The sequence below is a fragment of the Triturus cristatus genome, chromosome 3_2, assembly GCF_964204655.1.
Source record: "Triturus cristatus chromosome 3_2, aTriCri1.1, whole genome shotgun sequence".
NCBI lineage: Eukaryota > Metazoa > Chordata > Amphibia > Caudata > Salamandridae > Triturus > Triturus cristatus.
Genome location: NC_140584.1, coordinates 491,561,439 through 491,573,310, shown reverse-complemented (window position 1 = coordinate 491,573,310; position 11,872 = coordinate 491,561,439). Strand labels below are relative to the sequence as shown.

Below are 11,872 nucleotides of genomic sequence, written 5' to 3'. Positions count from 1 at the left end.
CTGAATAGTGCTTGCGCTGTGATTCTCAGATGTGACTCCAAAACGACCCATCTAAGGGAGTCTGGTGTATGGTGTAGATTCTTAAAGTGGGTATACAGTTTTGTGGTCTCCTTCAAGCATCTTATATTACTTTTATGCTCGGTGATGCGTGTCTTAATAGCTTGTGTCGTCATCCCTATGTAGATCAGTGTACAGGGGCATTGTAATAGGTATATGCAATTGGTGGAGTTACAATTCGTGTGGCGTGTCAATGACCAAGTGAGGGAGTCGGACAAGGTAACCTCCTTGGTAGTGATCGTCTGTTTACAGGACGTACAACTACCACAGGGGAAGTGTCAACAACTGGTGGTAGCCCCCATAGAGTGCCCTGGGGGTTCTGTATTTCTTTTCTGGCTGGCCTGGTATGGATCAATATGTCTTTCAGATTCTGTGTCCTCTTAAAGGCGAATCTGGGTTGGGGTAAAGAAAGCTCACCAGAAGATAGGATACCCCAGTGTTTTTTAATCACCTTCTTCATTTTATTTGAGGATGGGGTGAATGAGGTAACGCAGGTTAGGATGTCAGTTTGTTCCCTAGTCCTAGTCTCCAGCAGTGCTTCTCTGGGATTATTCCTTGCGCGTTTCATAGCTCTTGTAATTGTGTTAGTTGGATAACCTCTTTCTTTTAAATTGTTTGCTAGGGTATCCGCCTCTTTTTTGTAGTCCACTACTGAGCTGCAGTTTCTCCTCAAACGGAGAAACTGACCGAAAGGTAAGTTGTCCCTCAATGCCTTGGGGTGGTGACTGCTATAAAGCAAGAGGCTATTCCTGTCGGTTGGTTTTTTGTAAAGGCTGGTTGACAGAACCCCAGAAGCCAATCTGATATCTAGGTCCAGGAATGCTATGTGAGTCGTGGAGATGTGATTAGTGAATTTCAGATAAGGGTTCTGCACATTAATCCATTGACAGAAATCATCACAAAGTGTACACGGACCCTTCCACAAGATTAGGACATCATCTATAAAGCGTCTCCACATGACCAAGTTATCACCAAAAGGATTGGTGGGGCTCTGGATGATCTCCTCTTCGAATGCGGCCATGTACAGGCAGGCCAGACTAGGGGCAAATGTACACCCCATAGAAGTCCCCTGGCATTGGTGGAATAGCTCATTCCGGAATTCAAAAAAGTTCTCCGTCAATGCCAGGGACGCCAGGTCCATAATAAATGACACTGGTGTGGGTGATGTCCATTCCTCATTGCGTAGGGCCGCTTCAATAACTGTGAGGGTTGCCTGTTGTGGGATATTAGTGTACAAGGCCTCCACATCTAAAGTAACCAGGAGGCTAATCTCCCCATTCGGTTCAAATCCTTCAATAGTTCTGAGGATGTCACTGGTGTCTTTGATGTATGATGGTATTTTTTGGACCAGTGGTTGTAGGAAGTGGTCTACAAATCTGGACAAAGGCTCCAGCACAGAGCCTATCCCGGACACAATAGGTCTGCCCGGGGTCGGTGAAGTTCCTTTGTGGACCTTGGACAACGTGTAGAAATATGGTGTTATAGGATCACAGACATTGAGGTAATCTGCTTCTTTCTTGGTGATCCAACCATTAGTCTCTGCCTCAAGAGTTAGACTAGTGATGGCATTCTTCGATCTTGACGTAGGATCTATTGTGATTGGTGTATAATACTTCCGATCACCAAGTTGCCGACGACATTCTGTCTCGTAGTCAAAGGTGGACTGGATGACTGTAGCACCACCTTTGTCTGCCTGTTTAATCGTAATCGAGTGGTCGTCAGCCAGGGCCCTGGCTGCATCCATTTCCAGCTTGGAAAGGTTGTGAAAAGTCGACCTATCTTGCCCCATCGCTAGATCTTTAAGAATGGCTTTTTCAAAGGTCAAGACTTCAGGGGGGACCATGCCCGCACTGGGGGTGAAGGTAGACGGTCTATGTAGACCAGTGTCTGGGTTGTCTGAGTCTCTAGGGGATTCGTTATGAAAGAATGCCTTCAGGCGAATCTTTCTAAAGAAACTGTGGAGTTCACATGCTTCTTTGAATTTGTCAACCCTGGGGGTGGGTACAAAACCCAGTCCCTTGCGAATCACTCGTAGCTCAGTGCTATTGAGTGGTCTATCTGATAAATTGATAACTAAGTCCTTTTGCCCCTGCGTTGGCTCCGGGTCTCCATCGGGGGCTGGGGTTGGTCCTGCCACTGTACATGCTGTGTTCCTCGCCTTCGCCCTCTTCCTCTGCCCCAGCCTCTGCCTAAAAAAGGTTGGGGGTTAGCCCCTGGGTAGAATTGGGGAGGGCACGGTGGGAACATAGGGTATTGCCAAAACTGGGGTTGTGGTGGGCCCGGGAACATTGTTTCCCCTTGATTTTGGAATGTCCGGTTGTTCTTTCTTCTCTGGTTAGGGGTATCCCAACTCCCAGAGCTCGAGTTACTATTATTAGAGCCCCTCCTGCTGTTGTTACTAGAATCCTCATCACTTGAATAGCTATTCCTAATAGGTGCGAAATCCGGTTTCAGGTAAGGGAAGATCTTTTCTTTATCGAACCTCGAGATATCTTTCTGCAGTTTGGCAATCTTTTGTTTTAGAAGGTACTCTCTATTCTCTGCTATTTCTGAATTGATCTCTGCCAGCTTGGTTTTAAAGATATTGTTATGTACTGTGGACTTCATGGTTGCCTCAGCAGTCTGTATACGTGTTAACAGGGCATCAGCAAGTCTCTTGGCAGTATTGATTATCAAAACAAGGAGATCTCGAGTACACTTCCAGGATACTGAGGACCAATCCTTCTTAAATGGGGGATCCTCCAGGAATAATCTGGGGAAAATATTGACAATCAAGCCATTGGGGCGATGTTGGCCCTGAGGTACTCAGTCATTAATGCTCCATGCATCGTTATTCTGAGCCATTCTTTCTTTAAAGAGACCAAGTTGGACCAGTCTTCCGAGTAGGACACGGTCGCTGTATTCCCGTCTGCTCCTAGGAGTGACGGTGTTCTTAAAATGTCTGTGACTGCATCTTCGCCATAGCTAATCCCTAGTTCTCCATCCATTTTATGGATTAAAGGGATAGTGGTCACTAACCCAGGATATCTGGTTAGTGTGTAGTGAGTGTGGGCCTACCAGTGTCTATTAATACTGTAGGTAACCTCAAAATGTTCCTGCGGTTGTCAGCCGCGCTATATATCTTAATCAGGGGAAGGAAGTAAAAACGGGTGGGCAATATTTAATGAGGTCCAGCATACATGCCCTGAAGTACTGAAAAGAGAAAGAGTATGCTGTTCCTCCTAGTCAGGGGAAGTAGTGTGAAGTGTACACTCTACCCCAAGGTGGAGACAAAGTGAAAGATAATGTCTAGATTGCCTGAGGACTTGAGCACGTGGTGGGTGGGGGGACCCACTCGGGTGGAACTAAAACCCTCACACACCCAGCAAGCTAGGTGTCATGCTTCATCATCTGGGTTTTGCTCCTCGTCGGGTCGGCGCTGCAATTCCCAACGGGCACCCAAAGATGGGGCTCTTTATCGGAGATCTTTTGTTCCTCGCCGAAAGTTGAGTGCAAGTGAGGGCCAGGTAAGTGTAGACGTTGGTGAGTGTATTTTAAAACAGGGTTGGTTAGTCTGAATAACGAGTTTATTAGGTCAGTAAACCACCCTTTTAAAAAGATGTGAGTGGCGGTAGTCTGGACACAGTGGGTCAAAGACTTGCTCCGCTCAACTCAGATGGTCAACATGTTTCTCGCCTAATGGTCAGGAGGATCCCACGGCAATTCATCAGGACCAATGTGGTGTGAACTATCTACAAACGTGAGGGTGTATAACAGGACATAAAATTATTGTGTTAGTGCCTGGATAAATCTACCCAGTTGAGTCTTCTGTTTCAATACATATTACAGCAGGCTACTACGCCATCCCAAGAGGCTCGCCACGCACCGACTGGAGCGGCACTAGCACATTCCTTAGGTGAGCTTCTCAGACATCGTTACTACAATTCGGGGTGTCCTGAATTGAAGTCTTTTAGATCACTTGACACGTTGCTTGACACTGCATCCACTTATGCATGATCACTATATTCGAGCGCAAATTGCTTCATGTATAGGACGTGCATACGAGGAGTCTTTGGCTCCATATTAATATGATTATAAACGACAAAGTGTTTTTAATGTTGCGTGTTGGCCTGTTATGCTTCTTCTCTCCCTTTCCTTTAGGCCATTCCTATGCGGAAGTGTTAGATTTCTCCACACTTTCACAGGGTAGATTTATCCAGGCACTAACACAATAATTTTATGTCCTGTTATACACCCTCACGTTTGTAGATAGTTCACACCACATTGGTCCTGATGAATTGCCGTGGGATCCTCCTGACCATTAGGCGAGAAACATGTTGACCATCTGAGTTGAGCGGAGCAAGTCTTTGACCCACTATGTCCAGACTACCGCCACTCACATCGTTTTTAAAAGGGTGGTTTACTGACCTAATAAACTCGTTATTCAGACTAACCAACCCTGTTTTAAAATACACTCACCAACGTCTACACTTACCTGGCCCTCACTTACACTCAACTTTCGGCGAGGAACAAAAGATCTCCGATAAAGAGCCCCATCTTTGGGTGCCCATTGGGAATTGCAGCGCCGACCCGACGAGGAGCAAAACCCAGATGATGAAGCATGACACCTAGCTTGCTGGGTGTGTGAGGGTTTTAGTTCTACCCGAGTGGGTCCCCCCACCCACCACGTGCTCAAGTCCTCAGGCAATCTAGACATTATCTTTCACTTTGTCTCCACCTTGGGGTAGAGTGTACACTTCACACTACTTCCCCTGACTAGGAGGAACTTATTCTTTTGGTCACAGAATGACTATCGCGATTCTAAAGGCAGCGCAATTAAGCATAAAATTCTTCGGGTTCGAGTCACAGAGCTTAAATAATGTCTGCCTCTCACACAAGTAATTGATACTCTTGGCCACCAGCACGTAGGAGTAAACGAGGTCGGTAACAGTTTGGCTGATGAAGCAGCTAAAACAGCAGTAGCCACATATTCAGCAGCAGCAGTTACAAGATCCATGACTAAGATTGATGATGACATCTTGGCAGCTATAGCTGCTACAGAGAAGGGAAGTAAGTACCCACAGGGTTTCCCTTCGAAATACTCTTATCATTTAAGTCCCGATAAAGTTCCCTATGTGAGAATTAATGACTTTGGTGACAGGTTGATTCCCAACCAGGACCGCAGACTAGCATTCATAACAGCTGCGCACGAAGGCATGGCCTCGGCTCATGCAGGCGTTTCGGCGACTGTCTCTATCTTACAGCAACGTTACTGGTGGCGTGGGTTATATAAACAAACCCGTAATTATGTGCTTTCTTGTGACATTTGTCAGCAGATTAAACCTTCAACGGCAGCACGCCCGCCACAAACACAGCTGTACATTTCTAATAAACCATTCAATTGTGTTTATTTAGATCACTTCGGTCCATTTTCTTCAGATACTGCGTATACGTTTATCTTGGTTACAGTGGATTCGTGCAAACGTTTTCTATGGGTTTGACCACAACGCAGTGCTGACGCACAAACTGTCATCAGGGATTTGTGTCTTTGTGGGAATTTTTGCATGTGGCACTGTTAGACCTGTCAGCCCTTTGGCAGATCCCTCCTCATTTTATTATTTTTGTCCCTTGTCCCCTTCTCATTTTTTCTGTCTACTAAACTTTATGGGGTGCTGATGTAGAGGTTCTGGGCGCCTTTTCCTCCTCACATGAGGAAAAGGCGCAAGGTGCTCCACTGAGGTAGATAGAGGCGGAAGGTAGGATCCACAAAATGGTGGCTCCAACTCTCACCTCAGCACCCGGGCCATGACTGCCATGGGAGCTTCCAGAACCTTCTGGACCCCTCTGGCAAGTCCAGCCCAAGGTGATAAATAGAGGTGGCAGGAGGGCGGCCACTTTAGAATCAAGCTGGGCTGTGGAGTAGTCAGGAGTAAGGCGCCTGTGTGAGGAGGTGGTTGTACTTAGAGGGGAACAGACAGGTCCCAGGGTCTGCGCAGAGTCCTAATCCTAGTAACATCACCCCTCACCCTGTGACCGGTCCCTGAGTGCAGCCCGTGACTTTTGATGTCCGTGTACCTGAGGAAGGCTCCAGGTAGATTGACCCCCTGACCCCCTGGACTTGGAGTGGGCCAGCGCCTGGGCCATCTCCTCCCCAAATCCGTGTCATCTGGGAATTTCTGGACTGATCCAGCGTGTCACTCTCTCTGACGAAGAAGAGAGGTGGTTGTGCCCCAGCCCCAGGAGTCTGGTTGCCTCAGTTCCTGTGTGGAAGCCGGCACCTTGTGATTCCCCCTGCCCCTCCACGAGACCCATTGTCGGAGCCCTGGCCGTTTCTACTTCTTCCCCCCCACCTGAAGTTGAGAGGTTACCTGGGGTCCCTTGGCAGGAGACGCTGCCATTGTGAGGCCGAAGGCGGGGAATTGGCTCCGGGTGTGTGTCAGCTGTGAGGGAGCAGCGCGACCGCCCGTCGGAGATTCTCCTCAGTAAGGAAGTGAGGCAGTGAAGCTGCGGCCCTGGTCACATGAGAGGGGCCTGAGCGCCGCCCCCTTGTTGTGGAAAGGAGGCGGAGGCCGCGCCCACCCAGGACGGCCGATCCCGGATATCGGCCGCAGAAGGAGCGTCTGCTGACAACGAAGTCTCCTGGTTGTGCCCCGTGTGGTGAGATTCTGCTGCAGGGAAGCGGAGAGGCGTCCGTCATCACTGGAGAATGTACACCCGGGGGAATCCCTTGGGGGAGGTGGCCTGAAAGAGCCTGCTGTTGCGTTCCCCTCTTTACGGCAGGTCTCCCTTGCTGGGTGCCCTCGCCCCCCCCGAGCTCCGCGCCAGAGGTGAGAGACCGAGAACTGTCCTGGATGAGGACTTCGCTATCAGACAGTAAGCTGGGAACAGCGCGGGGCCGGGGAGAGAACTGGGGCCGGATTGTTCGTTTATCAGGAAGCGAGGGGGAAGGCCAAGTAAGGTCGTGGTAGTTACCGGCAGCCTAGCGGAATCAGGCACGTATCCAGGATTGGTTACTGGCAGGCTCACGACTGATGAGGGAAGTAATAGGTTGAACCCCAGCCTTAGGAAGCGCCTAGATGGATGGCGTAACGGGGACAGAGTAGAGCCAGGGTTATGGAATACTACCAGTAACCTAACTGAAGGTAGCCATTGTCTGTCAACTGTACCTCTGGAGACCCACTAGTGCTTATAAGATCTAGAGGGGTGACCCTGCATGGTGGAACCGGAGGGGGTTCTCAGAGCGTAAACGGCCGGGTGGGACCACTTAGTGGGTGGAGAGACCTACTGTGTTAGAATTATCTCGAAGGGAATGTCCTGGGGAAATGTACTGAAATGGTTTAACTCGAAATGTTGCGAAATGCTCTACCCGAAACATACAAACTGTTAATCTTTGAACTGTGGTGAAAAAGTATTCTGAGTTGTTATGCCATGTTTTATTCCTAAATGAAGGGAGCTGTTCAACCTGTAATGTAATTATCCGCTACACTCAAAAGTGAGAAACCAGAAAACTAAGTTTGTTAGGAAAAGATAAAGACTTGGAGTATTCCATAAATTAAATCGGTGTAGTGTTCTTTTTGAGTGATGTGGCGCAGGATTGCGAGCTGAGTGGGATGCAGGCCTGAAAAGCCAAAAGGAGTGTTCAGCCAAGTGACCTGAGCCAAGCTACCCCCTTAGACGTAGGTCTAACAGGCACCTTTAATTCTGACCAGGGTCCCACATTCGCCTCTAAGGCGTACAAGGATGCCATGAGTTCTTTGGGGGTGCAAGTCAAATTTTAATCTCCATACCGGCCTGAGGGCAACTCAGTTGTGGAGCGAATGAACTGTGACTTAAAGCAATCCTTGACAGCTAGAGTTATAGGTACTGGCAAGAACTGGTTCGCCCATTTGTATAGCGTACAACGTGCACTAAATAATCTCCCTAGAAGATCTCTGGGTGGGGGGACCCTATACGAAATGCTCTTTGGCATGAAAATGTTTGTTCCGGACCTTGATGGTCTAGACATGGCGGCGAGAGCCGCATCCTTTGACGTAGATAATCATTCTGATGTATTACAGAAACTACAAGAGATTCGAGATGGTCTTGCAAAGGAACATTTACCCTCCGCCACTGAAGCGGCGCTGCAGATTTCGGTAGTCTGCTGGCTACCCAAGATCGGAGACCTGTCCAACAATATCCAGGAATACAGTCTTGGCCAGCTCCAACAACATCAGGTCTGACACTGCCATAGAGATGACTGCTGTTACTGATCCTTTACTAAACCCTCCGGCTTGTAGTCTTCATGAAGAAACTGAATATACGTATACCGCTACAGAGTCATTGCCTGGTTTGCAAGAAAAACACACGGAACCAGTCGCGTTTTTCATTTGACTCTAACTCTACATCATCGAGTCCCGCGTCCAAATGTTCTATTTCTGTCACCTGGTTTAAAAGAAATTATTTGATTCCTCCTTGGTCATACATTTGGTTGGTGCTCATCGCCATTTTTTTGTTCATGTCGATTGGATTTGTGACTTTTTTCTTCCTTTTAATAAATGGTCACTACCTCACTGCACGCTCTGCTGTTAAAATAATTGACTTTTGTCAACATCTCTGCCTGGCCAGTTGCGGAGGGAATAGTGTGGGATCCAGTAAACTTCCAAATACATGGCCCCACAGAGGTGGTTAATGTTCCTAATGTACTTTGTGTTTCTATGTGGGATGTAGTGAAACAAAACATACGCTCTGATGATTGGGACGTACAAGCCGTTGAATCTCTATTTTCTGATTTAAAGTATTATGCTGCATTTGATGCTGAGGATTTGTATTTAAATACTGCAAATTATGCTGATTTATTTTGTTGCCAGCATTTTGGCCATCATTACCTGCATGAAGCTAATACATTTAGAAATGTTTTTAATTACATACAATGGGAACATTGCCCAGCTCCCATTGAAGGCAGTTCAGAAACCTTTTTGAAAAAATGTGTATATTTCAAAGATTTTAATAAATCCAATCCGGATTCATTTTATTTTAAATTGAATACTACATCCAATTCTAAAGTCATGCTCACCCACACTAAATTAGTGTATTCCAAATTCTTTATTGATCAACTGGCAGTGGGTGGCTATGAGCTGTGGAAGGATACTATAGATCTTAGATCTGTTTGGGGTTCTAAATTCTGGCAGGTGCAAGGCTCTGAAGCTTTGCATCGTGGGTGCCTTATCCCAAAACAAATCCTATTTTTGAATAGTTCGATGTATCAAACAACCTGTTTAGGTTTAGCCACTGCAAAACAAATGAATGCACCTAAAATACCTATACTGGCTCCTTATGACAACTGGGATAATCATACTGATTTGGCCATTGACGATTTGCAGTTGTTGCTTACCAATGACACTTTTAATATTTCTAGCCTGGACCCCCAGGGTCAGTTGGTTTAGCAAATAAGTTTGAATTCTTGCCAACGCTGTTTTTTAGACAAAGCCCCAGGATACATTCAGGATAGAACTGATCCACGTTACTACCTATTCAGTAGGAAAGTTATGACACATTTGGTTTGCAACACTCGACCCTTACGTCAGTTAAACGCCATTTGTCGTTGTTGTCAGGCGACGTTGATTTGACAGATTTTATAAAAGGGCCTTCCGGTCCAAGATCAAAAAGATTTATTTATGCCACTTACAATGAAATCTGGAAGCTGTCCCAAATTGAAGCTGCTTCGCGTCTAAGGGCAATAGACCAAGCTAATTTAGAAAAAGTGCTTGCTGTTGTTGATAATAGTATTAACACTCTTCCCGTATTCACACATTAGACAATATTGTTTCATCTGTTGTGGATATTGTTCATGATGAAGTATCTGTTTTGTATCATGGTCAAAATCAATTGCGTTCAATTATGCAATTTGCCTGGACTTTGCAAACTTTGAAGATGGGGAAAGTTCCATGTGATTACATGAACACGTCATCGTTATTTACACCATTTAACTTGACAGATAAACAACAGTTTATGTCCATGAAGGATTCCACATACACTCTGTTACATATTAAAAAATTGGAACCTTTGCCGTTTTCTGTTGCTGAAACAAATTCAGCAGTGTGGCTCATCCATGGGGTAATTACTTTGCCATTTTCCATGTTTAAATTTAGTTCATGTATGAAACATTATCCCTTGGGCCGCTATGAACCTTTAGGTAGTGCTTTTCTTCACGAGGTGTGGTCTTTACCATTCACATACAGATGCTTACGGGATGATAAAGAGGTGTACCTCACTGGGGAGTCATGTGATTCCTCGCCTGATCATTCTCTTGTGTGGAAGAATGTACAGTTGCATGGCGCATGTAATTTACAAGCACCGAATTTGGCGTGTATTTTGAAGGGTCATCCAGTACCAGCTATCACACCTACGTTTACCCTGCTAGCAAACGGTAGCTATTTGCTTTTAAATAATGAAGATTGCTGCGGCATGCTTGCTGGCATCCCTTACATTGTAACAGTCTCACAGCGTGTGGTTTGCTGTAAAAATGTGCTTTTTCCACCCCCGCATGGGAAGCTCGACATCTCGATTTGGCCTTCCATTCCGACCTTGAAGGCAGAGTTCAACAAATTGAGCAGAATAAGAGCTTTATTGTCCCAAAAAGAGGTTGCACTCACATCTGCCCGTGAGACCTTCGTCCTTCACGTGGCTAACACCGGTACAGAGGTACATGCGCTTCTTAATACCGATCTCCCTCTACATTTCGGTGCGTTGATTCACACTATCTTCAATGCTTCTAACACTACAGGCATTGCCCATTTTTTTAAAGCTGTGGGCTCTGGCCTTGTGACATCTTTTCAAACTATATTTGGTGTGATACCAGCATTCATCCATTCTATTTTTTCCAGCGTCTTCGGTGGCTTACCACTGTTACTTGCACTAGCCGCTGGAATTCTGCTGTTAATTTGCTTGCTCCGAAATGGATGCTCTTCCTGTGGCACCAAACAGCCGGGACCGGCTGCTGCTGCTTCGTAGTCATATGCTTGAATTCTATGGTACTTTGCCACTGGCCACTCTGAGCGTGACTTATGGATTATCCTTTTGTTTTGGTTATTTCACTTGCGTGCAACCAGTCTTCCACTGCCTGGAATGTTCATTTGAATGGGTATTGGATCTTTACCTCTCCAATATGGTGTCTCCTGCCCCGGGTTATGACCTGCTGATGAGTCCTCTAGAGGTGCATAAGCTGGAATGTTCTGGTGTTGGGATTATGGCCTGCGCAGCTGCGCTTGGAGTTTTGGCGGAATGGGATGTCTGTGCAGCTGCACATGATTTCATACAACGAAGTAATCTTGAGGAACACGCAAGTTGTCCACTGATGGTGCTAGAAGCTCCCTTTGTTGATGAACATGTATGTTCATTCTCTTTGCTGGAATGGATGGCTACTCTCTTTTCTGACGATATCAATGACTTCCTCTTGGAGGCTGTTGCAACATACTGCTTCTACACCTTAATGGATTAACCTGGATGACTTCCATCATCTGCCTGATATTTTTGTAATGGATTTTCTTTTTCACTTTTTTCTCTCAAATCGAGTTTTTACACACAAATTAGTGCACCATTTTGACTTTTAGTCCAAATATGACGGCTGCTCTTAATTCTTGCTCACTCTGACTTGAACTCTGTGTTCTATTGAGTCCACTGTCCGTTGGCCTGACCAAGGGGAGGGTGTAGTGACGAAATGGGGTTTATTGCAGACATTGCCAAGTTAGCATAAGTAGTATATGCTTGGCTGCCATTATGCCGCTTTTGCACACAACACTACATGACTCTGTTCTCGTTAAATATTTTGCTGGCGCTGCTTCACATGAGAACTGTCTAC

The 11,872-nt window shown here is 46.3% G+C and overlaps 1 protein-coding gene across 1 annotated transcript; it reads left to right on the top strand.

Annotated features, from left to right (window-relative positions):
* Positions 1-9,912: 9,912 nt before the first annotated feature.
* LOC146857596 (uncharacterized) lies at positions 9,913-11,025 on the top strand. The gene has a single exon (XM_085647058.1). The coding sequence runs from the start codon at positions 9,913-9,915 to the stop codon at positions 11,023-11,025; it is 1,113 nt and encodes a 370-aa protein (XP_085503184.1).
* Positions 11,026-11,872: the final 847 nt, after the last annotated feature.

Excerpts from the sequence above, each read along its gene's own strand:
- LOC146857596 (XM_085647058.1), top strand. The coding sequence starts at position 9,913 with ATGCAATTTGCCTGGACTTTGCAAACTTTGAAGATGGGGAAAGTTCCA.